This window comes from Crinia signifera, chromosome 4 (assembly GCF_055691185.1).
Source record: "Crinia signifera chromosome 4, ASM5569118v1, whole genome shotgun sequence".
NCBI classification, from domain to species: Eukaryota; Metazoa; Chordata; class Amphibia; order Anura; family Myobatrachidae; genus Crinia; species Crinia signifera.
The window spans coordinates 246,520,800-246,541,559 of record NC_139220.1 but is presented as its reverse complement, the minus strand read 5'-3'; the positions used below and the strand labels follow the sequence as shown (position 1 = coordinate 246,541,559).

General features: G+C 40.4%; 1 protein-coding gene across 4 annotated transcripts in view; it reads right to left on the bottom strand.

The window, feature by feature from the left end:
- Window positions 1-20,760, bottom strand: part of NTRK3 (neurotrophic receptor tyrosine kinase 3) — a 572,243-nt gene that overhangs the window by 284,112 nt on the left and 267,371 nt on the right. For 3 of the 4 annotated variants that reach the window (XR_014473528.1, XM_083184207.1, XM_083184209.1), the window contains exons 6-11: window positions 15,631-15,788; window positions 12,823-12,965; window positions 7,069-7,210; window positions 4,702-4,998; window positions 2,938-2,961; window positions 2,306-2,376 (exon numbers count right to left, since the gene is read on the bottom strand). Coding sequence is in view for 3 of the 4 variants with exons in the window: in XM_083184207.1 (XP_083040333.1) it covers window positions 2,306-2,376; window positions 2,938-2,961; window positions 4,702-4,998; window positions 7,069-7,210; window positions 12,823-12,965; window positions 15,631-15,788 (835 nt within the window). In the remaining variant the exon portion in view is untranslated. The remainder of the gene's footprint in view (window positions 1-2,305; window positions 2,377-2,937; window positions 2,962-4,701; window positions 4,999-7,068; window positions 7,211-12,822; window positions 12,966-15,630; window positions 15,789-20,760) is intronic. The other variant, XM_083184208.1, reaches the window with a different exon arrangement.

Here is a 20,760-nt window from a genome sequence, read left to right as displayed (position 1 = left end):
AGGATCCAGGAGTCATGGCCTGCACCTGGTAACTGTGTAAGCTACAAGTGCCAGCTCCTATATTGTTAAATAATCCGGTTGCTGCACAAAATGTTACAGTTATGGCATTTTGATGTCACCCCTTGGCAGGTGACACCCGGGGAAGGCTCAAACCCTTGTAGAGACTGAATATGACTCTGGGCCAGATTCTCTAAGCTTCAAAAATGATAAAATGGAGAGTGATAAACAGCCAGCCAATTAGCTCCTACCTGCCATATCACAGACTGTGTTTGAAAAATGTCAGGCAGGAGCAAATTGGCTGGCTGTTTATCACTCTCTATTTTATCACTTTTGAAGCTTAGAGAATCTGGCCCTCTATCTGAGAAAGATACTCTAAAACCATTGTTTTACGCTATCCAGTTTATAAAGAATATTTTGGTACTTATATGTTAGTTGAGCGCCCACTATAGTTAGTACGCTCATACCCCCACTATCCATGTCCACGTGGAGTTGAATTTATATAGTGTGGCGAGCGCAGCAAGCCACCGAGCCCGAAGAGCGGCGAGGGTAGAGAGCCCCGCGAGGGGCCGCAGAAAACTAAGGAAATAGCTTAGTGGGCACCCAACTAACATATAAGTATCAAATATTTTCATACTATATGTCTATAATAGTGACTGTCAGGGTACATACTGTAACAGGGTACATACTGTAACAGTACCATCTTTCTTGGCTTTGATATATGTTCCTATTTAAAATGTTATATGAGGTACGGTTTATTGAAAGGGATCACACGGCTCTTTCAACAGAACAACATAGTCTACTACTAAATAGAACCTTTAGCCTTTTTCTTTGCTAGGTGCTTTTATATTGTACCTGTCACTAATACTCAGTGGTGGTAACTAACTCAATGTTCATAATCCATCCAACCAATTCAGTCCAGATAATAACATTACAGCGCAAGGTAACTTGCTGTGCTATATAAAAAACTGTTAATAAATAATACTGCCCTAGCTGTCTTATAACTTTAGCTCATAATAGGGTCTTAGGATATGTAATGGTTCAAGCCACTAAAGGTCTGCCTGCACTGTATGAGATAGATGCACAGATTAACAAAGCATTAGAACATGGCAATTATGTAGCCAGTGCATGTGAGAACCATCATACAGTACATGCTATAGAAATTCATTGTCCACTGCAGATTATCTGAAGTGTAATAACTAAATTCTCCTCAGTATCGATGGCTTAAGAAATACCTCTTATATCACAAATCAAGCAAAAATCAGAGGTATAATGCAACAAAGAGGAAGATAAGATTGCAATCTCTGCTAGTAGATAAAACAATACCTAATCCTGGGGCCTGTCAGCGCTTCTCCAACCATAACTGTTTCAGGCAGAGCTGAATTCTGGGCCTTACTGAGAATAATAAAGTTCTGCTATAGATTGTTCTTTTATTTTTATACAATTAAATTGTTTGTTACTTCAGTCAAGATGGAGCAACAGCTATCACACATTTTATATCATAAGCCTTTTTTCCAAGTCATCTGGACATAAATTCAGTTATAGACATTATAGTATACACCAATGACTTCTGTATTTTCTGCTACTCATATATAGGGGTGTATTAAATGCATTCTGGGAGCTGTGACAGCGAACAGTGCTGACTACTCGCTGTCACAGCTCGCAGGGTCAGTATTCAACTGACTCCCTGCACATGCCGTTTCCCCCTCACTAGGATTTTGAAGCAATGGGGAAATGGCGTATGCATTCGATTTATTTAATGCATTAAATGCATTAGCCGCGAGCCTCACTGTTTGGGGGAATCCTTGCTGTCCTCTGACAGCTAGGATTTCTCCGGCGCATTGAATAGGGTGAGCGGCCGGTGCAGGGGTTAAACAGCGGGGATCGCCGAAAACAAGCGATCCCCGCCGTCTAACCCCCTCGCCGGCTGCATTAAATGCACCCCATAAGATCCTACAGTAGGAGCAAGTTTCATCTTTGCTCCTTTGGCCATGGCTAGCCATGGCTAGCCATGGCTATTCTATTGTTCTCAGCAGCAATACGTATTGTGGAAAGTCTAATTTAATCAAGCAGACCCCCATCCAAAGCTTACTAATAATCCTGTATCTATATGAAAGAACACACACACACGAAGCATGTAAAATGCATAATAAACAGCAGCACACAGTAGCCTGCGTGATCATTAGAAGGATTTGTTCCTAGATTCCAATACATTTCTGTTCATTATGCGCACAGAAGGCGCCACTGTTTGAGAAATATGTTAAAAAGCTGAGCCTGTGTTTTCTTAAGACATCAAAATGTAACTCACGCCAAAAGTGTCCTCTTCTGGTTTATGCGTCACGCTGATTGGAGGCGTGGGACTTATTCCAAAATCTGCTACTGAAACAAAAGGAGTTGAATAATTCTATGAACAATGTATTATTATTCTTCTTATGCACTGCCTGCTTAAAATGCCACCAACTATTTTTATCTCAGGGTTCAGATAATTGGATACCAGCAGACATACTCCTGCACTTCATTTACCAAGGGACCCGTCTTATTTTGAATATAAATGTACATTTGTCCCGAGAGCTTTTAAGGCTTTGTAATAGAATTGAAGCATAATCAAATATGGACATCCTTATACTTATTAAAGAGAAACAGAATACTGGATAGTTTGTTACTGTTACCCTAACTTGCTCGTCCATGGCTCGTGAGACTTCTGTTCCATTAGCAAAGAAGATAAAGTTAACACAGAATGCCGCAGCTCTTGGCCAGATATATACTGGTGAGAGCAGGGAATTCTCTGGTAAGTTCCCTTTGGCTTTTCTGTCAACATGATCTATTATGCATTTGGCAAAAGGAAACTAAAGCCATCAGACCTACTGTATCCTGTAAATTGTGCTCATTGTAGCAGCTCAATGCATTTTACTGAGATTTGTGGAAAGGACAAGTACGTACCTGAAGCAAAATAGTCATTACTCTCTGAAAAAAGGACAGTAAATGGCAGATTTAGTAAATCAGAACAATATCAATATAAATATATATACTGTATATCTAAAACAGAACACTAAGAATTAAGGGTCCAAAAGGGGTAAAGCAACAAAATAGTAAAATATAATTAGGTGTTTTCAATATAAAAGATAGAGAGATAAGGTGCGTACACACGGATAGATTTGGCAAAAGATCTGGGCGTTCCTGACCAATTGAAATGACCAATTGCTGAAATCGTCCCGTGTGTATGAATGATATAGAGGATGATGGGGATACACCGGTCCTTGGTAGAGGTCGATGATCTTTCCTACATGCAGAAAGATCATAGACCATTCGTTAGCCATTTGTACCAATCGTTTCATGTGTATGCACGGTGAACGATTTGGTAAAGCTGATTGACTGGCTCCCACTTCCCTCCACCATTGTTAAAGGTCAATCATTCATGTGTAATCATTTGCTCAATCATTCATTATTTGACACCAAATCGTTTGTGCAGGTGTTCAGAGGAAATCGTTAAAGACATTGAATCGTTTGCCAAATCGCTCGGTGTGTAGGCACCTTTAGATAGATAGATAGATAGATAGATAGATAGATAGATAGATAGATTACAGTAATACCATGAGTATACAACGACAGTTAACATTTTGAGAGAGTGGTTTTTCATGGATGTAAAGTGAAATAATTCCAATATAGTAGCAGATATATCAATGCTCTCTATGTTAAATTGAAAAATAACAGGGTTTGGAAATATATAGTGCATACGAGAAAGTGTTGCTTTAGAAAGATGATCACTTTACTCATCCATTTATAAAATTGACTGATTATATTGGCGGCAGTCTACACTCCCACATCCTGACCTTGGCAGCACAGGCTGAATACACAGGACAACAGCTTTATACTACAGTACAGTACATTTAGATGCGGCGCTCTCAGAGGTGACAGTGTTTGAATCGAGGGTAATATGAAGTGCGTTCTATTGAAAGGAAAATAAAGCAAGCATTTCACAACATACTTGTATCGAAAAATACCGCAAAGATCCTATCTCCTGACAATTGCAGACTATAAAGGTACAGTAATCAGAATTTTGTGTAGCCAATAAGGTGTGTGTAGGTGTATATATATATATATATATATATATATATATATATATATATATATACACGTACATACATACATACATACATACAGACATACACAGGGCAGTGTGTTTCTTTCATCTTTATCTCAGTCACGACCAATCACTGGCACTACAAATCCCTAATGTTCTCACTAGTCCCCGTTAGATGAGTCAGTGTATCTTAACCCTGGTCCTCCGGAACCTCTAATGGTACATGCTTTCTAGGCCTCCTGAACTGAACTGAATGGGAAATAATTAGTACCACGTATGGATCTTTTATAAGGAGCCAGTCACTGAATACTACAATTGTGTTCTACAAAGGATTTAAGGAAAATGTGCTATTATGTATGCTATTATTACCAGGCCTGGAGCACCAGTGTTCAGAAACCCTGACATAAAGGTTAAATAAACTGGAAGATTACTTCAGGCCACACACGCCATCAATTTGCAAGCTAACCTTAACAACAGCTGGGCAGATACATAAAATGTCTGCTGAATTTAAGACTTTCTCTTTTTGCATGCACAAAAATACAGCACAAATTATAGATTATTCTCCACACGTTTTCAAGTCAATTACTTAGGACGCACACTGAAATGTATAGTAGTCATCTTACCTAAATTTGGTTCCGGCATGAAATGTCCGTAGACCGTTCGGTTAGCAACCCCAAGTTTATTTTTAGCAACCAGTGTATAATTTCCATTTTGAAAATGTGAAGGTATATTAAATAATAAACAGCCTTCCAAATCATTGTCCGTCTCATAGTACTGTGTGCGTATAAAATCCACATGTGCTAGAGGCTTCTTGTTATGGTACCAAGTTAGGACAGGGTGGGGATTTCCACTAACACTAAATTCAATACAGTGCTCAAGACGTGCTTCTGGTTCCTTCAAAATAAGTATCCTGGGTGGGTCTAGAAACAAAGGTGGTGAAAGAAAAACAAAAAGTCACATTATTATTATCAACATCTTGCAGCACCAATTTGTCTGAGCATACATGAATCCCTAGTTGAGTTTGGGCAAGCCCTCTTTAAGACATTTTTGGGAGTTGCTGTTTTAAAGCTCATTTAGCAGCAATTAATTGATATTGTGTTTGGTTGTTTTTGAACTTATGTCAGTTGTAGCTCCCCCTAATTTTTTCTGGAAATCTCCCCCTCCCTCCCTTGCTCCCTGTTTTGTATTATTATTTTATGTCTGTTTTTAGTGCTTTCAGATGTTGTTTAGAATAGCTGAATAGCCTCCCCTCCTTGCCCCACAGTTTCCTACAAACCCCTCTGTCCGAGAGAGTGGGTGGTTGTGGAGGCCAATGACACAATTACAATGCTGGAAATGTGGGCATTACATAGCGAGGGTTGGGGGGGGGGGGGGGGGTTTGAGCAGATATTATAGATGTTATGGAGGGCCCTAGTTCTACATACAATTTAATTTATAATATCTCCAGGTGTGGCTTGTATTTTTAATCTGGACATTACTGTATGTCATATATATTTGGGCACATAAATATAATCAACTAGGGTCATTATTGTGTGTCATGCGTTTGGGGCACATACAGTATATGTGTGGTATATTATTTGTTGGGGGTATTACTGTGTATGACATGAATTTGGGCATCACAGTATGTCATATTAATTTGATGCATACTGCTCAGTGCGTACACATCCCGTATTAAGATTTTGTACACACAAATGCAAATTAATTGCTATCAATATCAATGATCCCTTCTAAAAGATACTCAGTTTCATTCCATGGCTTATATTTGCTAAAGGGTGGTTTTGATTTTCAGTCTATTTTGAGGTGATTTGATGGACAATCAAAATCCCCGTAAATTTAACTTCAAATACACATAGAACTTCAAATAGGCCATCAGTACTTCTGCATAGACATCAACAGAAACAGCTCATTTACTAACAGTCCATTAGAAATATAAAAAATAGAACCTCAATAGAACAATAAAATAATAAAATCATAATGTTTAATAGGACCATCAGAAGCAGTTGTATTTTTTTTTTGTGTGTTCAAGTGAAATTTTCTGAAACCTCAATATGATCTAAAAACATGGGAGAGAAGCATGCGGGGAACTTTGGCTGCATAAATCATGGTTTATAAAGAAACAGCAATGCTTTAAAAAAAACATGGATATGCAAATTAGCTCTGGAATGAAGGTGTTTGTGGGTAATAAAGTGCAATTGACTTGTCTCGGCCAAGATGAATTCTATTATATACTTTTGTTGAATTTTTGTGCATTTTCAGCCCAATTTGAATCAGTTTATTGAGGGTGGAATCCGCATATAGAGCTTCAAATATAATTTAAAAAGAAACAATGCACCATCGATGGAACTAAAAATAGACTCTTAGTAAATGAGCTATTTGGAATAGAAACACTGTAGTTGGTTTTGTGGGGATGTTGGTTCTTTTCTGGTTGATGTTAAAGGGACCTGTCAAAATTGACTTTTTGTAAATACACCCCATGTGTCTTTCACTGTGAAGAGAACACTTGCCACAGACACTGCTAACTACATGTGTGCACCATAAAGGCAACACAAGCAATACAGCATTGTCTCCCAGGTTGAACTAGATGGACGCAAGTCTTTTTTCAGCCTTACCTACTATGTAACTATGTAACTAAATGGAAGCAGACTGTTTGGGTTGGTCATGATTAGTGACTGAGGCAGCACACACACTGTGGGTCCCTAAAATACTACAGAGATGGGCACAGATGTTGTACATAACTAATATACTGTAGGCCCCAGAGGTGTTGGAACCTGGTAAATCGAAACCATCCTTTAATGGGCACTATTGGAGTACGTGCATGTGTTTGGATTCCATTGGTCATGCACTGGCACCCTTATATCCTTATGAAGAAGAAGTCGAGACCCTTTTGACTAGCATAGCCTCACAGGTACAGTAATTCTATGTACAGAATAATGGGATATACAGGAAATGCTAACTTTAGGTATAAACCAGTTGAATTTAGCCCAACTTACAGTAAACAGTGAGTGATACAGAGGCATTCGTCATTCCTACAACATTTTCTGCAATGCAAGTTAAGGTATAGCCATCGTCCTCCCTGGAGACATTCACGAGGGTCAGGTTAATTGAATGCACATTGGTCCAGTTGACGTTTGTCTGCAATCACCATGAGCATGTCAGAGAAGCAGTAAAAGAAATATGCAAGAAAACTGTTAAAAATTGAACAAAGTAAATGCAAAAAGATTGCTGTGAAGCTATCTGCAACGAAGAACAAAAGCTGCTTTCATTACGACATCAAAGAAGATTTCAGCAGAGAAAAGAGAATTCAATTCTACAAATGTCTTTTTTGTACCTAGTTATTTCCTTTACAATGTTAACTATATTTTTTATCTCTATAATTGTCAGAATAAAGTCAAATTATAATACAATTTCCATATAAACAATAGCAGAGAATTCATACAATTAGTAAAAACTGTGTTTTGTGCATAATGGCTTCAAACTTTGCAATTGTTGAAGACATTATGGAGCTATTCAAATCTTTAATTTCTATAAAATGCTGAAAATGAGCATATTCTAAAATATAATAATTAGTGTTTTAGACCTTATCTATAAAGACTAAAACAAACAAAATTGAATATGATGTTATCATCTCAGGAAATGTTCATTCAAGGAACGGAAAGCAGTCTAAGCAAACCTTAGATTTTAATGTTCTTAATGGAAAAACATACACCATTTAAAAAATATAGATAGTTTTCTCATATGAACTGTAAAGTGCATTTTCTTGTGAGCACCGAAAATAACTGCTTAAGGGGGATATAAAGTACAAACTCTAATTTGGTGTTGCCTTGTTCCATGATGAAGTGTGGAGTATGCCCACCATGTGGAGGGGATCATTATTATTATTACCAGTCTTAAGGCCCATCCAAAAGTTTTGTTAAGTGAAAATGTTTTTCATTTAATGGATCCTTATAGGATTTTTAACGCCTTCGGTGGTATGTCAGAAAATGTCTTGAGGTGAGCTGCGCTGCAGGAGCGGGCTCTCTCAAGAAATTTCCAGGTATACCACTGTAAAGAAATGGTGCGCCAGTGGTGCCTCCAGCGGTGAACCGCTGGTGCACCACCATCCCCCCTGTCACTGATCCTCCTCGTCGGTATCCTGGGAGGACCAGTGCTGCTCAGGGAAGATCACGGCCACTCAGGGAGGTTTGGTCGCGCTTGGCTGTTCGTGTGTTTGGGTGTCCAAAGACAAAAATGCCAAACAGATGAACTGATGAGCATCCGAGTGCTCCCGAGACCCCCTCACAAGTGGGCCACACCCCCTGACATTTTAAAGGGGCATGGCTATGTCCTCCTATTGGTTACGCCCCTTCGATTGACCACTCCCCTTTTTACCAGGGCACGACTGCACTTTTGGAGGTTCCGGTTGTAATCAGAAAGTCATATGCTTTCCAACGACATATAACAATGCATGAAAACAACAGAAATAGCATGGACCCTTATGACAGCACCCTTAAGGGGTCGTCCTGTGCAGAATTTGAGAACGATTAGTTAAAGCGCTCGAGAGGTATCATGGAACATCCATACACACACACAGACATCATTAAATTATACTTATGTAGATTAGTAATAGTAGTAGTAGTTTTTTTTTTATTTAGCACACATGCTACCTAGGATTGCACAGACAATATAGCTACAATAGAGATACAGTGTCAGAGAAGGAGTGAGACTGTGTTGGGAGGGGGAAGAGAGAGAAGCAAGAAAGTGTCAGAGACAGATCACACTACCTGACCACAGCACTGGTCTCTGATGGGGGCGGGCACTCCTGGCACTAGGCTCCAAGCCCTAAATACCTGCACACCACAGCACTCCACTATCTGCTACCTGAAGTCAGCCAGTAGGGGGAGAGCAGGCGGCCAGTCTGAGGTGATGCTTGTCCCCATGTGCCTAGTCCCTCTCCCCCTGGTAATCTATTCTGTCCAGCAGCCGGGGTTGAAGGGAGAATAGCGGATGTTGGAGGCAGCCTGTGACTAGGTACAGGGGAGCTACTAGAAACAGTTCCGGACACATAACAGCTGCATTCCTGCTCCCATGGTAATTAGGCCAGTGTTCCCAATGCAACAGTGCAATACCAAGGCATTTTGTACAGTGCATCCAATGCATATCTTAAATAAGATATATTTTGCTGGTAACCCTGCTCCTTTTCTGATATGTGGATTTCTCACTGAGCTCAATATTCCCTACATGCCCATAACTCCTCTGTCTAGGCAATTATTTTGGTGAGTGATACCATGCTGTTGCATTATTCCGCATATTATGATCTTGTCTGTACTCAATACTGCTGTTTATGAGAGAAACATAACGGCAATCATTCATACGCCTTATCTTCAGCTACAGGTACAGTGCAAATTAATGATAATAGAAAACAATATCAGATCAGACAGTGAAAACAGCAAAGGACAGTAATTCACTATTTATAAAACTTGTACTTCTCTTCCCCACATACAACACGCTAGAAAATGGAAAATATCAATTACTTACCAAACTTAGATTAAACATGTACTGTCTATGAATAAGGGGAATCGTATACATATTTTGACAAGCCAACATGTCAAATATCAACATTCACAATGTCACCATGGACATATTGTTGACAGTTGCCTTGTCAGTACAGTATTTTCTGCTGAATGTATGGCCTGATTCAGCTTGAATCGCAGATGATAAGTTGTTCGCAGCAGTTTATCCTCTGCAGATAACCCCTGCCTGCATTTGCAATCACAGTGCAGTCCTTGGCCCGGCCACTACCAGATAATGGGGGTGACACGCCCATGCTTCCGAAAATGCCCACTGCTGCAGACCCTCCTTGCTGTTCTACGCTGTGAATGCGCATGCATAGATCGGGTCCTGATCATAAGCAGATTACAAACAGCAGGCATAATGGGGATTGGCCTAAGCCTAAAGGTGCCCATACACGGTACAATTGCTGGGTGATGAGATGCGCGCTCCCATCACACATCTCATCGCTCAGCTCAAAAAAGTCTGTGCTGCACAAACATGTTGTACTAGATCTCATCTCATTGCATCGCAATACATTGCAAAAATGATGCGATGCGATCTAGTCCAAATTGTATACAATAATTGTACCGTGTATGGGCACCTTAACAGCATTCTAACCCTAACTGCAGGCTGACCCTGATCCTAACAGTAAAATGAACTGTTGAGTTTTTGCCTAACAACAAAAAAACTGATGATGTTAATGTTAAATTCCCGCCAACATTCTGAATATGAGCACTGTAAAACCGTGTGAACATTCTAAATGTCAACATGAGGACTGCATAAAGGTAAATAAGGTACTACAAAGCACCCCCCCCCCCCCATAGATCTGTGAGCATGATCCCCTGAAATGCTAGCACCACCGACAAGTTGTGCCAATTGGAGCCCAGCGATGATCAGCAATCCATCAGGGGATCGGGAAAATAAGCATGTTAAAAATGCTCGATTCTCTGATCCCTAATGGGATTGGGTGATTAAGATTTTTAAACATGTTTAAAATACCCAATCCCTCGACGCAAGGGGTTCACTGCAGATGTATATGGGATACATTAGAGACAGATCAAAATGTTTAATCTCTGTAAATTGAGTGTTTACAAAACTAATGCCCAAAACAATATACGAGTGATTCCCATGCACTATTGGATGAAAGCATATTACTTTGTTTTGAGTCAGATGGAATTCACAAAAATACAAGTGCATGTATGGATGTTACATTGTCCCCTGCAGGAGCAGTCTACATTTGACCTACACTGACCCTTCGCAGTACTCTTAATAAATAGTAGCCACCTGTAGTGTTTAACACAAAAGCAAGAAGACAACAGTATAATGTGAGAGTGAGAGAAAGAAGAAAGTACTGTAAATGAAAAGAGACAATTGACAGGTGAAGCTGGAAAGGTCTGACATGCACTAATAGACAAGGCAGGGAGGCTGCAGTACTATGCACTTGTTCAGCATGAGTCAAACAGAGCAAATGCCAATCTCATAACCTTCTCACATGCACTTACACTAAAGGGATGGACAGGGTTCCCACCCCTATGAAATATAAATAGGAGATTTCCAGTCCAGCTCACTGCCCATCTGCCCAGCTAAGCATCTTTGCTACATGAGGTATATGTACAATGTGTCACAGTGGCAAAAGTTACAAAACTTTTCAAGGAATCAGCTTATATGTTTCACATTAAATATCCTGATCCTCTTATATATTTTGCCACGTTTTTAGTGAGCAAATTAGCTTTATTTTCTATAAAGATATTGTGGCCTAACACAGTGAAGGTAGAATTGTTGTGGGATGTATGGGAGGCTGCAGTCTCACAAAATCCCTATGTCCGTTTTGTATGGGCACCTTGGGCCTAATTCGGACCTGATCGCACAGACGCTAGTTCGCAGTGGCCAGCTTTCAGTATGACCCTGTCCTGCCAGAGTCCTGTGTACACCATGCGAATAGATGTGTACTGCTAGAGAAGAGTTTGCAGCTTAACGAAAATGCCCACTCACCATCTAATGATTTTTCCAGCGGGCACTAGTTATTGCAAGCGCTGCAAAGCCCTGGGCTTACTCAGTGGCTTCGATAAATACAGGCATATCCGGCCTGGAGCTGGTCACACACCATTTCCTAAAACGCTTAGGCATGCCTACATTTTCCGCGCCTAGCATTTTCCTAACACACACGCTATTCGTCCAGTTACTACCCCCTGGGGCCTGCTTCCTGTCATTCAACTTGAGAATGGCTAGTGAGAGGGAAAAGTAGCAGTTCATCGATAATCAGCCGCTGTGCGAATTCGCACAGCAGCGATTCGGTTTGAATTACCCCCTTCATTATGTACAGTGTTCTTCCAGTGATTTTATTGTACTGTAATGTGACAGTGAAATACAGATTTGTTCTCATACACCGTATGGAACGAGATTAATAGTGTGACTTAGACCCTCTGCCATGGGTAGCGATTTTCCTATATTTTGCATGTCATTGGCTTCATAGAAAATACAAAGTTGCTTGTAGTGTTCTAGGCATTTAGGATTAGTGTTTTCATTACAAAGCAATTAGTACAGAGTCTAAGAATAAGCACAAATATGCATGTATTGAAATATGGTGTTGGTCCCTCCTATTGGACACAACATGGTACTGGTCCATCCTATTGGACACAACATGGTGCTGGTCCCTACTATTGGACACAGCATGGTACTGGTCCCTTCAATTGAACACAGCATTGTTCTGGCCCCGCGTACTGGACACAGCATTGTTCTGGTCCCTGCTATTGGACACAGCATTTTTCTGGTCCCTCCTATTGGACACAGCATTGTTCTGGTCCCTCCTATTTGACACAGCATGGTATTGGACACCCATTTGTGCCATTTTAATCAAGATATGGTCTAAGTTGCAGACAGGAGCTACCAATGTCCAGAGTACCCATGCAATGTCATTGTGTATAAGATTTATTCTGTAAAAAAAAAAGTTTGTGGCAAGATGATTGCCATTGATTAGTGGCTAAGGGGGGTATTCAATGCCCCCCATAGTCTGTGGCACACTTTGACGATAGGTGCCTGTGGACACATCTGTAATGTGGGATTTAAAAAGCTCATTGTTACATAAAAACTGGTTTAGAGCATCCCCATTTTTTATGCAAGGAATTTCCCTGAACTTAAAAATATAAGTTCTGTGCAAATGATAGACAGAGAATCAGGATATTGCTTTACTTTAATTTGCAAGCCAGACTTCTCACCTGATGCGTGTTAATCGAATGGAGATTCGTGACAATCCAATCCACATCAGGCAGAGGAGATCCAGAACCATTACAGGTAACTACAGCATTGTCCCCTTCATATACCACCAAACTGCTGTGACTGACGCTGATCTCTGGGATATCTGTAAGAAAATAGATGACCACATTACTCATTACCACCACTGAAAAAAATATGATCTGCTTGGGAGTTCACTAGTTTACCAATGTAAGGTATACCTCGGCAAAATCAGATTATTCTGAAATGTGCTTTCATTTTAGCCTACCAAATGTTTCTTAAGTACTGCATCTGCTCCTATCTTAATTCCCAGTGGACAATTTAGTGATTATATTGCATTCCCCTAATAGGCACAATGTTTAATCTTGAAACCTTTTGCTGATATGAGCTGGAGAAAATAATACCCAGTCACAACAATGTGATCAACATTCGTAATTGCCGTGGGTTTCTAATCCAGTAGATGCTACAAGGAATACATTAATATAAAGGACTTACATCCACGGCTCACAGAACACCAAAAAAAAAAAGTACTTGAAAATAAAGGATCATCTTCAGGTTTCACATTTTTTTGCAAACAAGTGGAGGAACCTTAAACATTTGCACTAAGCTGATTATATTGATCACATGTTCTCCAACACCTGTTGGCAGGCAGAGGAGAATAGAGCTCTGAGTGGCAGAGAGAATTATTTATCTCGATAACAGAAGCTAATCCTCTAGGAAGACAAAAAAGGCCGGCATATATTAAGACGCTCAATGCCACCAGAAGCTGTGATAACATAATTCAAATCCGTATTGTACCTGTCCTCTCACCGGGACTTGTTTTATTATCTTTTAAAAAATAAAGTCCAGAAGAAAGAAACTGATAATGCAGCACAAAGCCATTCACGAAGAGGAAGATCTCATTTTTAAATAATAATATTATGTTACGTAGACAGCTGCGATATGAACAGGACACTACTGCTATGCCAGCCAGAGGTTCTCACACTGTGCACATTGCCTTATACTCATCCCTCATACAGATTAACATTTATATTAGCGGAGTGTACACTCTAAACCTCACTGTGGGCCTAATCCCTGTTTGTATGAGAATGCATTTGCAAATGTGACTCTACAGCTGGGGTAGCCAACCCCAGTCCTCGAGAGCTACCAACAGTGCATGTTTTGCAGGTCTCCTCACAGAATCACAAGTGAGTTAATTAGCTCCACCTGTGGATCTTTTAAAATGTGTCAGTGATTAATGAGTGCAGCTGTGCAGCAGCTAGGTTGTCTGGAAAATGTGAACTGTTGGTAGCTCTCGAGGGCTAGGGTTGGCTACCACTGCTCTACAGGATACAGAGCTGCCACCAGTAACGCAAAAAAGATGTCCACCAGAGTCATTGCAAGCTGAATAACATTAACTAAATATACGCAATTATGTGGCAGTGGAGGAGGGACATTTGCACTCAAAAAGGCACATTTGTCTTTTGGTTTGCTTCTTGCAAACACCCCCCTTCACACATTTGCACTCACCTAAGACATGCCCCCTATTTTGCCGCTGTTGGGGTCATGGCCAGCACTGTGAGAGCTGCTGGCCATGCCCCTGTCCTCAGTGAATAGACACTGTGCGATGTGCACAGCATCTGTTCCCCACTTCTCTGCTAAGCAGACAGCAGGTAGGGATGTGGTACTGTCCCCCAAAAAGGGATGGTCCAGCAAAAATTGGAAATTTGGGAGGTATTGCTAAGGGTTTCTCTATGGCAGGGATCAGGAAGTTTTTTACCTTGTACCCCAAAATATATTTAGATACTCCATTACCCCCTTGATTTGAAAGGAAGGAAATCATATAATTTTAATACACATTGTACACCCAGAAGTTGATGATATATCCTGCTACTATAGTACACAGCCTGGCAGCAATTGAGGATGATGATTACCGTGAATGGTTGTGTGTGTGTGTGGTACAAAATTTGTATCACACACAGCCAAACAGTATTCATCATCATTATCATCATCATCAATGGCTGCCAGGCTGTGTGCGGTATAGCCATTGATAATGTGACGCCCAGACAACTATTAGTGTCAGTATTTCAAGATGATATAGTGACAGTCTGTGCAATTTTTTCTCTCTAGACTAGAGATGGGTATACCTCGACAGGAGCCTATAACTAGGCAAAAAAACTTGGTGCCGCAGTGGCAGTTGTTTTAGTATACTAATTGAGACTTTGATCATATATTGATAAAAAATTTAAAATTGTTGTTGTATTTTTTTGTCAGTCAGAGCACACTAGCAGTAACAGCGCTGAGGCACAATGACTGCTTTTTCCCCAGGAGTCAGAAAAGCTGTGTTCTCTTCTGCCAGGGTACCAGCAATAGGCTAATGAGAATAGTCAGAAAAAGAACAGCAGTCATAGGGGCAGATTTATTAAGCTTGGAGAAGAGATAAACTGGAGATAAAGCGGAGAAAAGGTAAAAGGAGATAAAGCACCAGCCAATCAGCTCCCAACTGTCTTTTTCAAACACAGCTGATTGGCTGGTGCTTTATCTCCTTTTACCTTTTCTCCGCTTTATCTCCAGTTTATCTCTTCTCCAAGCTTAATAAATCTGCCCCATAGTCACTGCAGATAATCACTGCTCATGAAATGTGTTGGGTTTTTGATTTACAATGCAGGGCAGTGGGAGACACAACACTAAAACAGGAGTCTCCTGCGGGATTTGGGAGGGTTGGCAACTATGATTAAAACGACATGAATAATAACATAATATTTTAAAAATATAGATATAAGTTTTAATATTGATTGAATAACACTACTTACCACACTGCGAGATGTTCATTTTGTGCAGTGGGATGACGGTGCCTTCCATATTCATGCAAAAGAGCTGCTGTTCCCTTAAGTTAGCCTCATTTTTGGTATAACCAAGTTGTATCCAACGAATGTCACAGCTGCAGTTGAAGTGGTTGCTTTCTATCCTCCTGCAGATAGGGGGAGAAACAGATGAGAGGTGATGTAATTCACATCCATGTATTATACAGAAACATAAATGGTGTGAAGTGATGTGTGACAATCCGTGATCTCATACTGAGAGATTGACCTGCAGAGCTTGTACTAACTAGCCTCCAATGGGATAATACTGTAATTCACGATACAACTTGTACAATTAAGGACATGTTGGAAAGCCACTGATGAAATGTCACCTTCAATGACTTTCTTTAAAAGATAAATCTGTCCCACCTGAGAAGTCACAGCAGATGGTTTGGGCTTATTATGCGCTATAATAAGTAATGGGCCTGAGGGTATTCCTTGTTGTAACTAACTTGAAATGACCTGTACAGTAAGCTGTGCCACTGGCTCTCATCGGTGGCCAGGCACAGGTCAGATGTTTGAGGGAAACTGTCTAAGAAATGTTTGAAAAAACAAACATGTAAATCCATCTGGATTAAACTCTCTCATTAGCAGGACCTCCCTGTTTTCTGTCAGCTCCCACTCATCTACCTTGGTTGTCTTTGTGTCATGTTCTACCTAGTCCTAGTTCATTCTTTTTTTGTACTCTGTTTTCCATGCTGTCTGTTGTTGCAGAGTGTTGTTAAATACAGTACTGTACATGGAATTCATTTATCTGCAAAAGTTGAACTGGGGTTAATTGCATTATTTGTCAATACACAGTTTGCTACAACAAAACCCGCTACATACAATATGTGCTTGGTTTCTTGGGGCAGCATATAGCATGCCAAGTATTTCACATACAAATTCAGATAAAGATACATACTGTGTTAGACACTAGCGACCCGCTGCTGCTTTGCATGGGTACATTTTCTAGTAACAGTGATGTTTGTAAATAAAAAATAAGAAATTAGTGACTTAGAAAATTTCTTTATAGATCACATTTGTCGTTTTTCATCGGACGTGAGTACAAAAAGATTTTTGTTAATGTAATATGCAAAAGGAACCTGGGAAAAACATTCCCCACTAAGATCAACACCAGCTACAGTGTTTGACCTTTTGCTTTATGCAAAGCCCATAAGAATAGTACCCTCAATGAGAAAGGTTTTCAGTTTTAATTTGCAATAGTGTCCCTTTGCATGCCCCGGGCTACCCATCACACACCCTCTGTCTCAGCCACCCAACTCTATGCCCCCTGCTCCCCATCTCCCACCACTTGCTACCCATCACACACCCCCTGCCTCAGCCACCCCACTCTATGCTCCCTGATCCCCAACACACACCACTTGCTACCCATCACACACCCCCTGCCTCAGCCACCCCACTCTATGCTCCCTGATCCCCATCACACACTCACACCCTGCTAGCCATCACACACCCCCTGCCTCAGCCACCCCACTGTATGCTCCCTGATCCCCATCACACACACACACCCTGCTAGCCATCACACACCCCCTGCCTCAGCCACCCCACTGTATGCTCCCTGATCCCCATCACACACACACACCCTGCTAGCCATCACACACCCCCTACCCCAGCCTCCTCAATCCATGCTCCCTACTACCCGTAACCCGCCCCCTGCCAAGTTTTATTTGTCTGATCGCGTGTCATGATCATAGCTCCACCCGCTTACTAAATTAGTATCCGCCCACTTGCGGCAATATTTTATTTTTTTCAGGTGTGTGTGTGTGTGTGTGTGGGGGGGGGGGGGGGGGTTTGGGGGGTAGATCTCCAGGAATGTATGATGCATGAGGTGGCAACCCTAGTTGGCATCCGTGTCACACACAGCTGCTGCATGCAGTGCTAGCACCAGTGTCCAGGATACACATGCACTGCACTTTTGTTGCATCAGTGATGCAAATACAGTAAGCTGAACATTGGGTACATTGGCTAAATATGTGGCTGGACGTTTGCCGCAATTTATTCACAAAGTCGGTTATGCACCACATAGGGCTATTTGGCACAATATGAGGATATGTTTATGTGGATAAATCGTTAGCATTATTAGTAAAAATACACAAAAAATGAAGCACCCTCCCAATTCTAGATTTTCCACAATACACTAAGTGGCAAAAATAAAGCTTTCTTTGTACTTATACCATGGCAAGAAGTTGTCCAACAACTTTCAAAATCAGAAGTTTCTAGCACAATAACTGTGGTCTTTGGACAATAAATAAGATGGGCAATCCATGTCATGTTTGTTATCATCTTCGGGAAGTAATTTCCAATCATGACCTGGTTAGCCTTGTCCATTCTATTTTCTTATTACCATATGTGAGTTGGCTTAATCCATCTTCTGCCTTTTTACTTTCATATCTCCCCTGTGTAGCTTCTCCCACGAACTACTATGCCTAGTAGCAGCTTGCCTGCTTGAGTGCTTGACTTCTCTGACCCTGTTCCTGCATGATGTTGACATCATATTCATTGAACAGATGATAACCAATAGACCCAAACCCAATATGAGCCATTAGCTATATAGGGGTGTAAATACCCAGGGGTGCACTGTGTTATATCCTACTGTGTTTATCTCCTACTGTATTTATCTAAACGCTATAAAACCATAACATATCGGAAATTCTGTGATAATACATGGGATATTCAGAATGTATTTGTTAAAACAGTAGAGGGTCTATTGGAAAGAGATAATGTGGAGAGAGATAAAGGGCCAGATGCATGAAGCTTCAAAAGTGATAAAATGGAGAGTGATAAACAACCAACCAATCAGCTCCTACCTGACATTTGTCAAACACAGCCTGTGACATGGTAGGTAGGAGCTGATTGGCTGGCAGTTTATCACTCTCCATTTTATCACTTTTGAAGCTTAGTGGATCTGGCCAAAGTATTGATCAACCAGCTTCTGCCAGAATAATGTCACCAGAATTCATCCCCAAGGAAAGAGAATATCTACTAATAATCCAAACATCTATTTTGATGAAGAGGATGCAACAATTTTTGTAAAATGAGAAGAGCCACCCCACTGTGCAACCTATGGATACGGGATGGTGGAAGATTATGTGTGTTGTCCTAATGTACTTGATTACAATCCTCTGGCGTGGAAGGGTGACAAATGGACATAATTTCCTATGGGAAAAAACACCAACGACATTTCTGTCCGTGTTGTAGTCTATTGTCTGACAGTGTGCTTGATATGTGCTTGTTGCAGTCAGTGCAACGGCAACTGAAACGCAGAGTCAGTTGTAGGTCAAAATGTGTTGATGGTGAATTTTTAAAGAATCAATGGATGACCGGCCAGTTCAACCCTCCAGGGTGAGATTCCCTAGACCGATAAATGTACTCTGTAGAAAGTGAACAATATCATGAAAGGTGCAATAGTACATTGATTTGGACAAGACAGAATTACTTCAGAAGAATACATTATATTCTACAGTATTAGATTTTAAGCTACAAATGCATTTTTTTTTTTTGTAGAAATAATGCTTTGGTAGAACCTTCTTTAATGGAAAAATCCCCCAAAGTGTATGGCTTAAGGAAGTTAAGTGCTTAAATTTGCACCTGCTGATAGGAAGAGGTTGGTGAATATATACAGTACATTGCTTAGCACACAAGAGAGTACCTAGACCCATCGTGACTTAGATCTTGTAAGCAATATTATAAAAGTGAATTAAATTGGTGGATAGTGAACAGGGAAATCTAAACATACTACTGGCACTAATACTGGACCTAATACAACCTTTGGTAAGTTAGAAAATACTATTTCTACTGTTAGCACATTATTTGGAGTATTACTACTACTACTGTTATTTTTAGAAAGCACGGGACAAAAGTTACAATCTTGACAATCACATGGTTGACAGTGAGAATGTCAACACCAAAAATGTCAACAGTTATGATGTTAACATTACTGATATGTCAACATGAAACATGTCTAAAATGTTAACATTTGAAATCATAACATGCCTACATTGGGGTTAGGATGCAGGAGGGATAGTGTTAGAAACTGGGGGGGGGGTACAGTAGGTCAAGGTACTAATCCTGTGAACATTTCTTCAATGTCGGCATGGTGAATTCTGTTATAAATGTCATCACCAATTCATTACTACTATTTGAATGTTGCTTGGCCCTGCTACTGGTGCAAATGGTCACTTAAGCTGGCCATACATCAGAAAGATCGATCTTAAGATCGATTGTGCTCATAATTGTGTACAATTTCCCTTGAAATCCCGGCTGTCCTTGGTGGTTTTTGGACACACAATCTGCATACAATCCATCATACAATCAGTCATACAATCCATCTGCAGCATGATTGTGTATACAAGATGTGCATACAATCCGCATACAATCCATCATACAATCAGTCATACAATCCATCTGCTGATTGATTGTATTATTGTGTACATAAGATGTGCACACAATCTGCATACAATCCATCTTACAATCAATTGAGATTGTATGATTGGGTACAATATCTTTCTGATGTATGGCCACCTTTACTTGGGACTATTGCACTATTACTACTGTTGGCCCATTGCTGGGCATTCCTAGTGGCCCACAATTGGGAACAATCAATACTAATGGTACATTACTGGATACTTTTACTACTTTCACACTTTCACAATACCAATCACTATTACTTCTATTATTGTATACTGCCTCCTGCATGTTCTTTAAAATACTTTTTATATACCTTGCCTATTATTGAATGCCTTATGTATTCTATTATGATTTTGGAATGTCCACGACTTTGCCAGTTGGCCGTATTCATGGCATGTGCACTTCCCTTCACACTGACCGGTGGACCAATAAGTTTATCATTGCAGCTGTTAGCCAGCCATGCCACAGAGCTGAGATCGGCTGTCCCAACAAAGTTTAATGATAAATCTATACTATCGATGAAAGTCGTTAACTAGACTTTAATGTCTCATTAAATAAAGATTTTCCAGTTTTCTTGTCGTCTACTCTATATTACAATGGACATGAAAAACATCCATCCACCGATGTCTGTGCTTACCTGGTATTTACAAACTTAATATATATCGGCCCTTT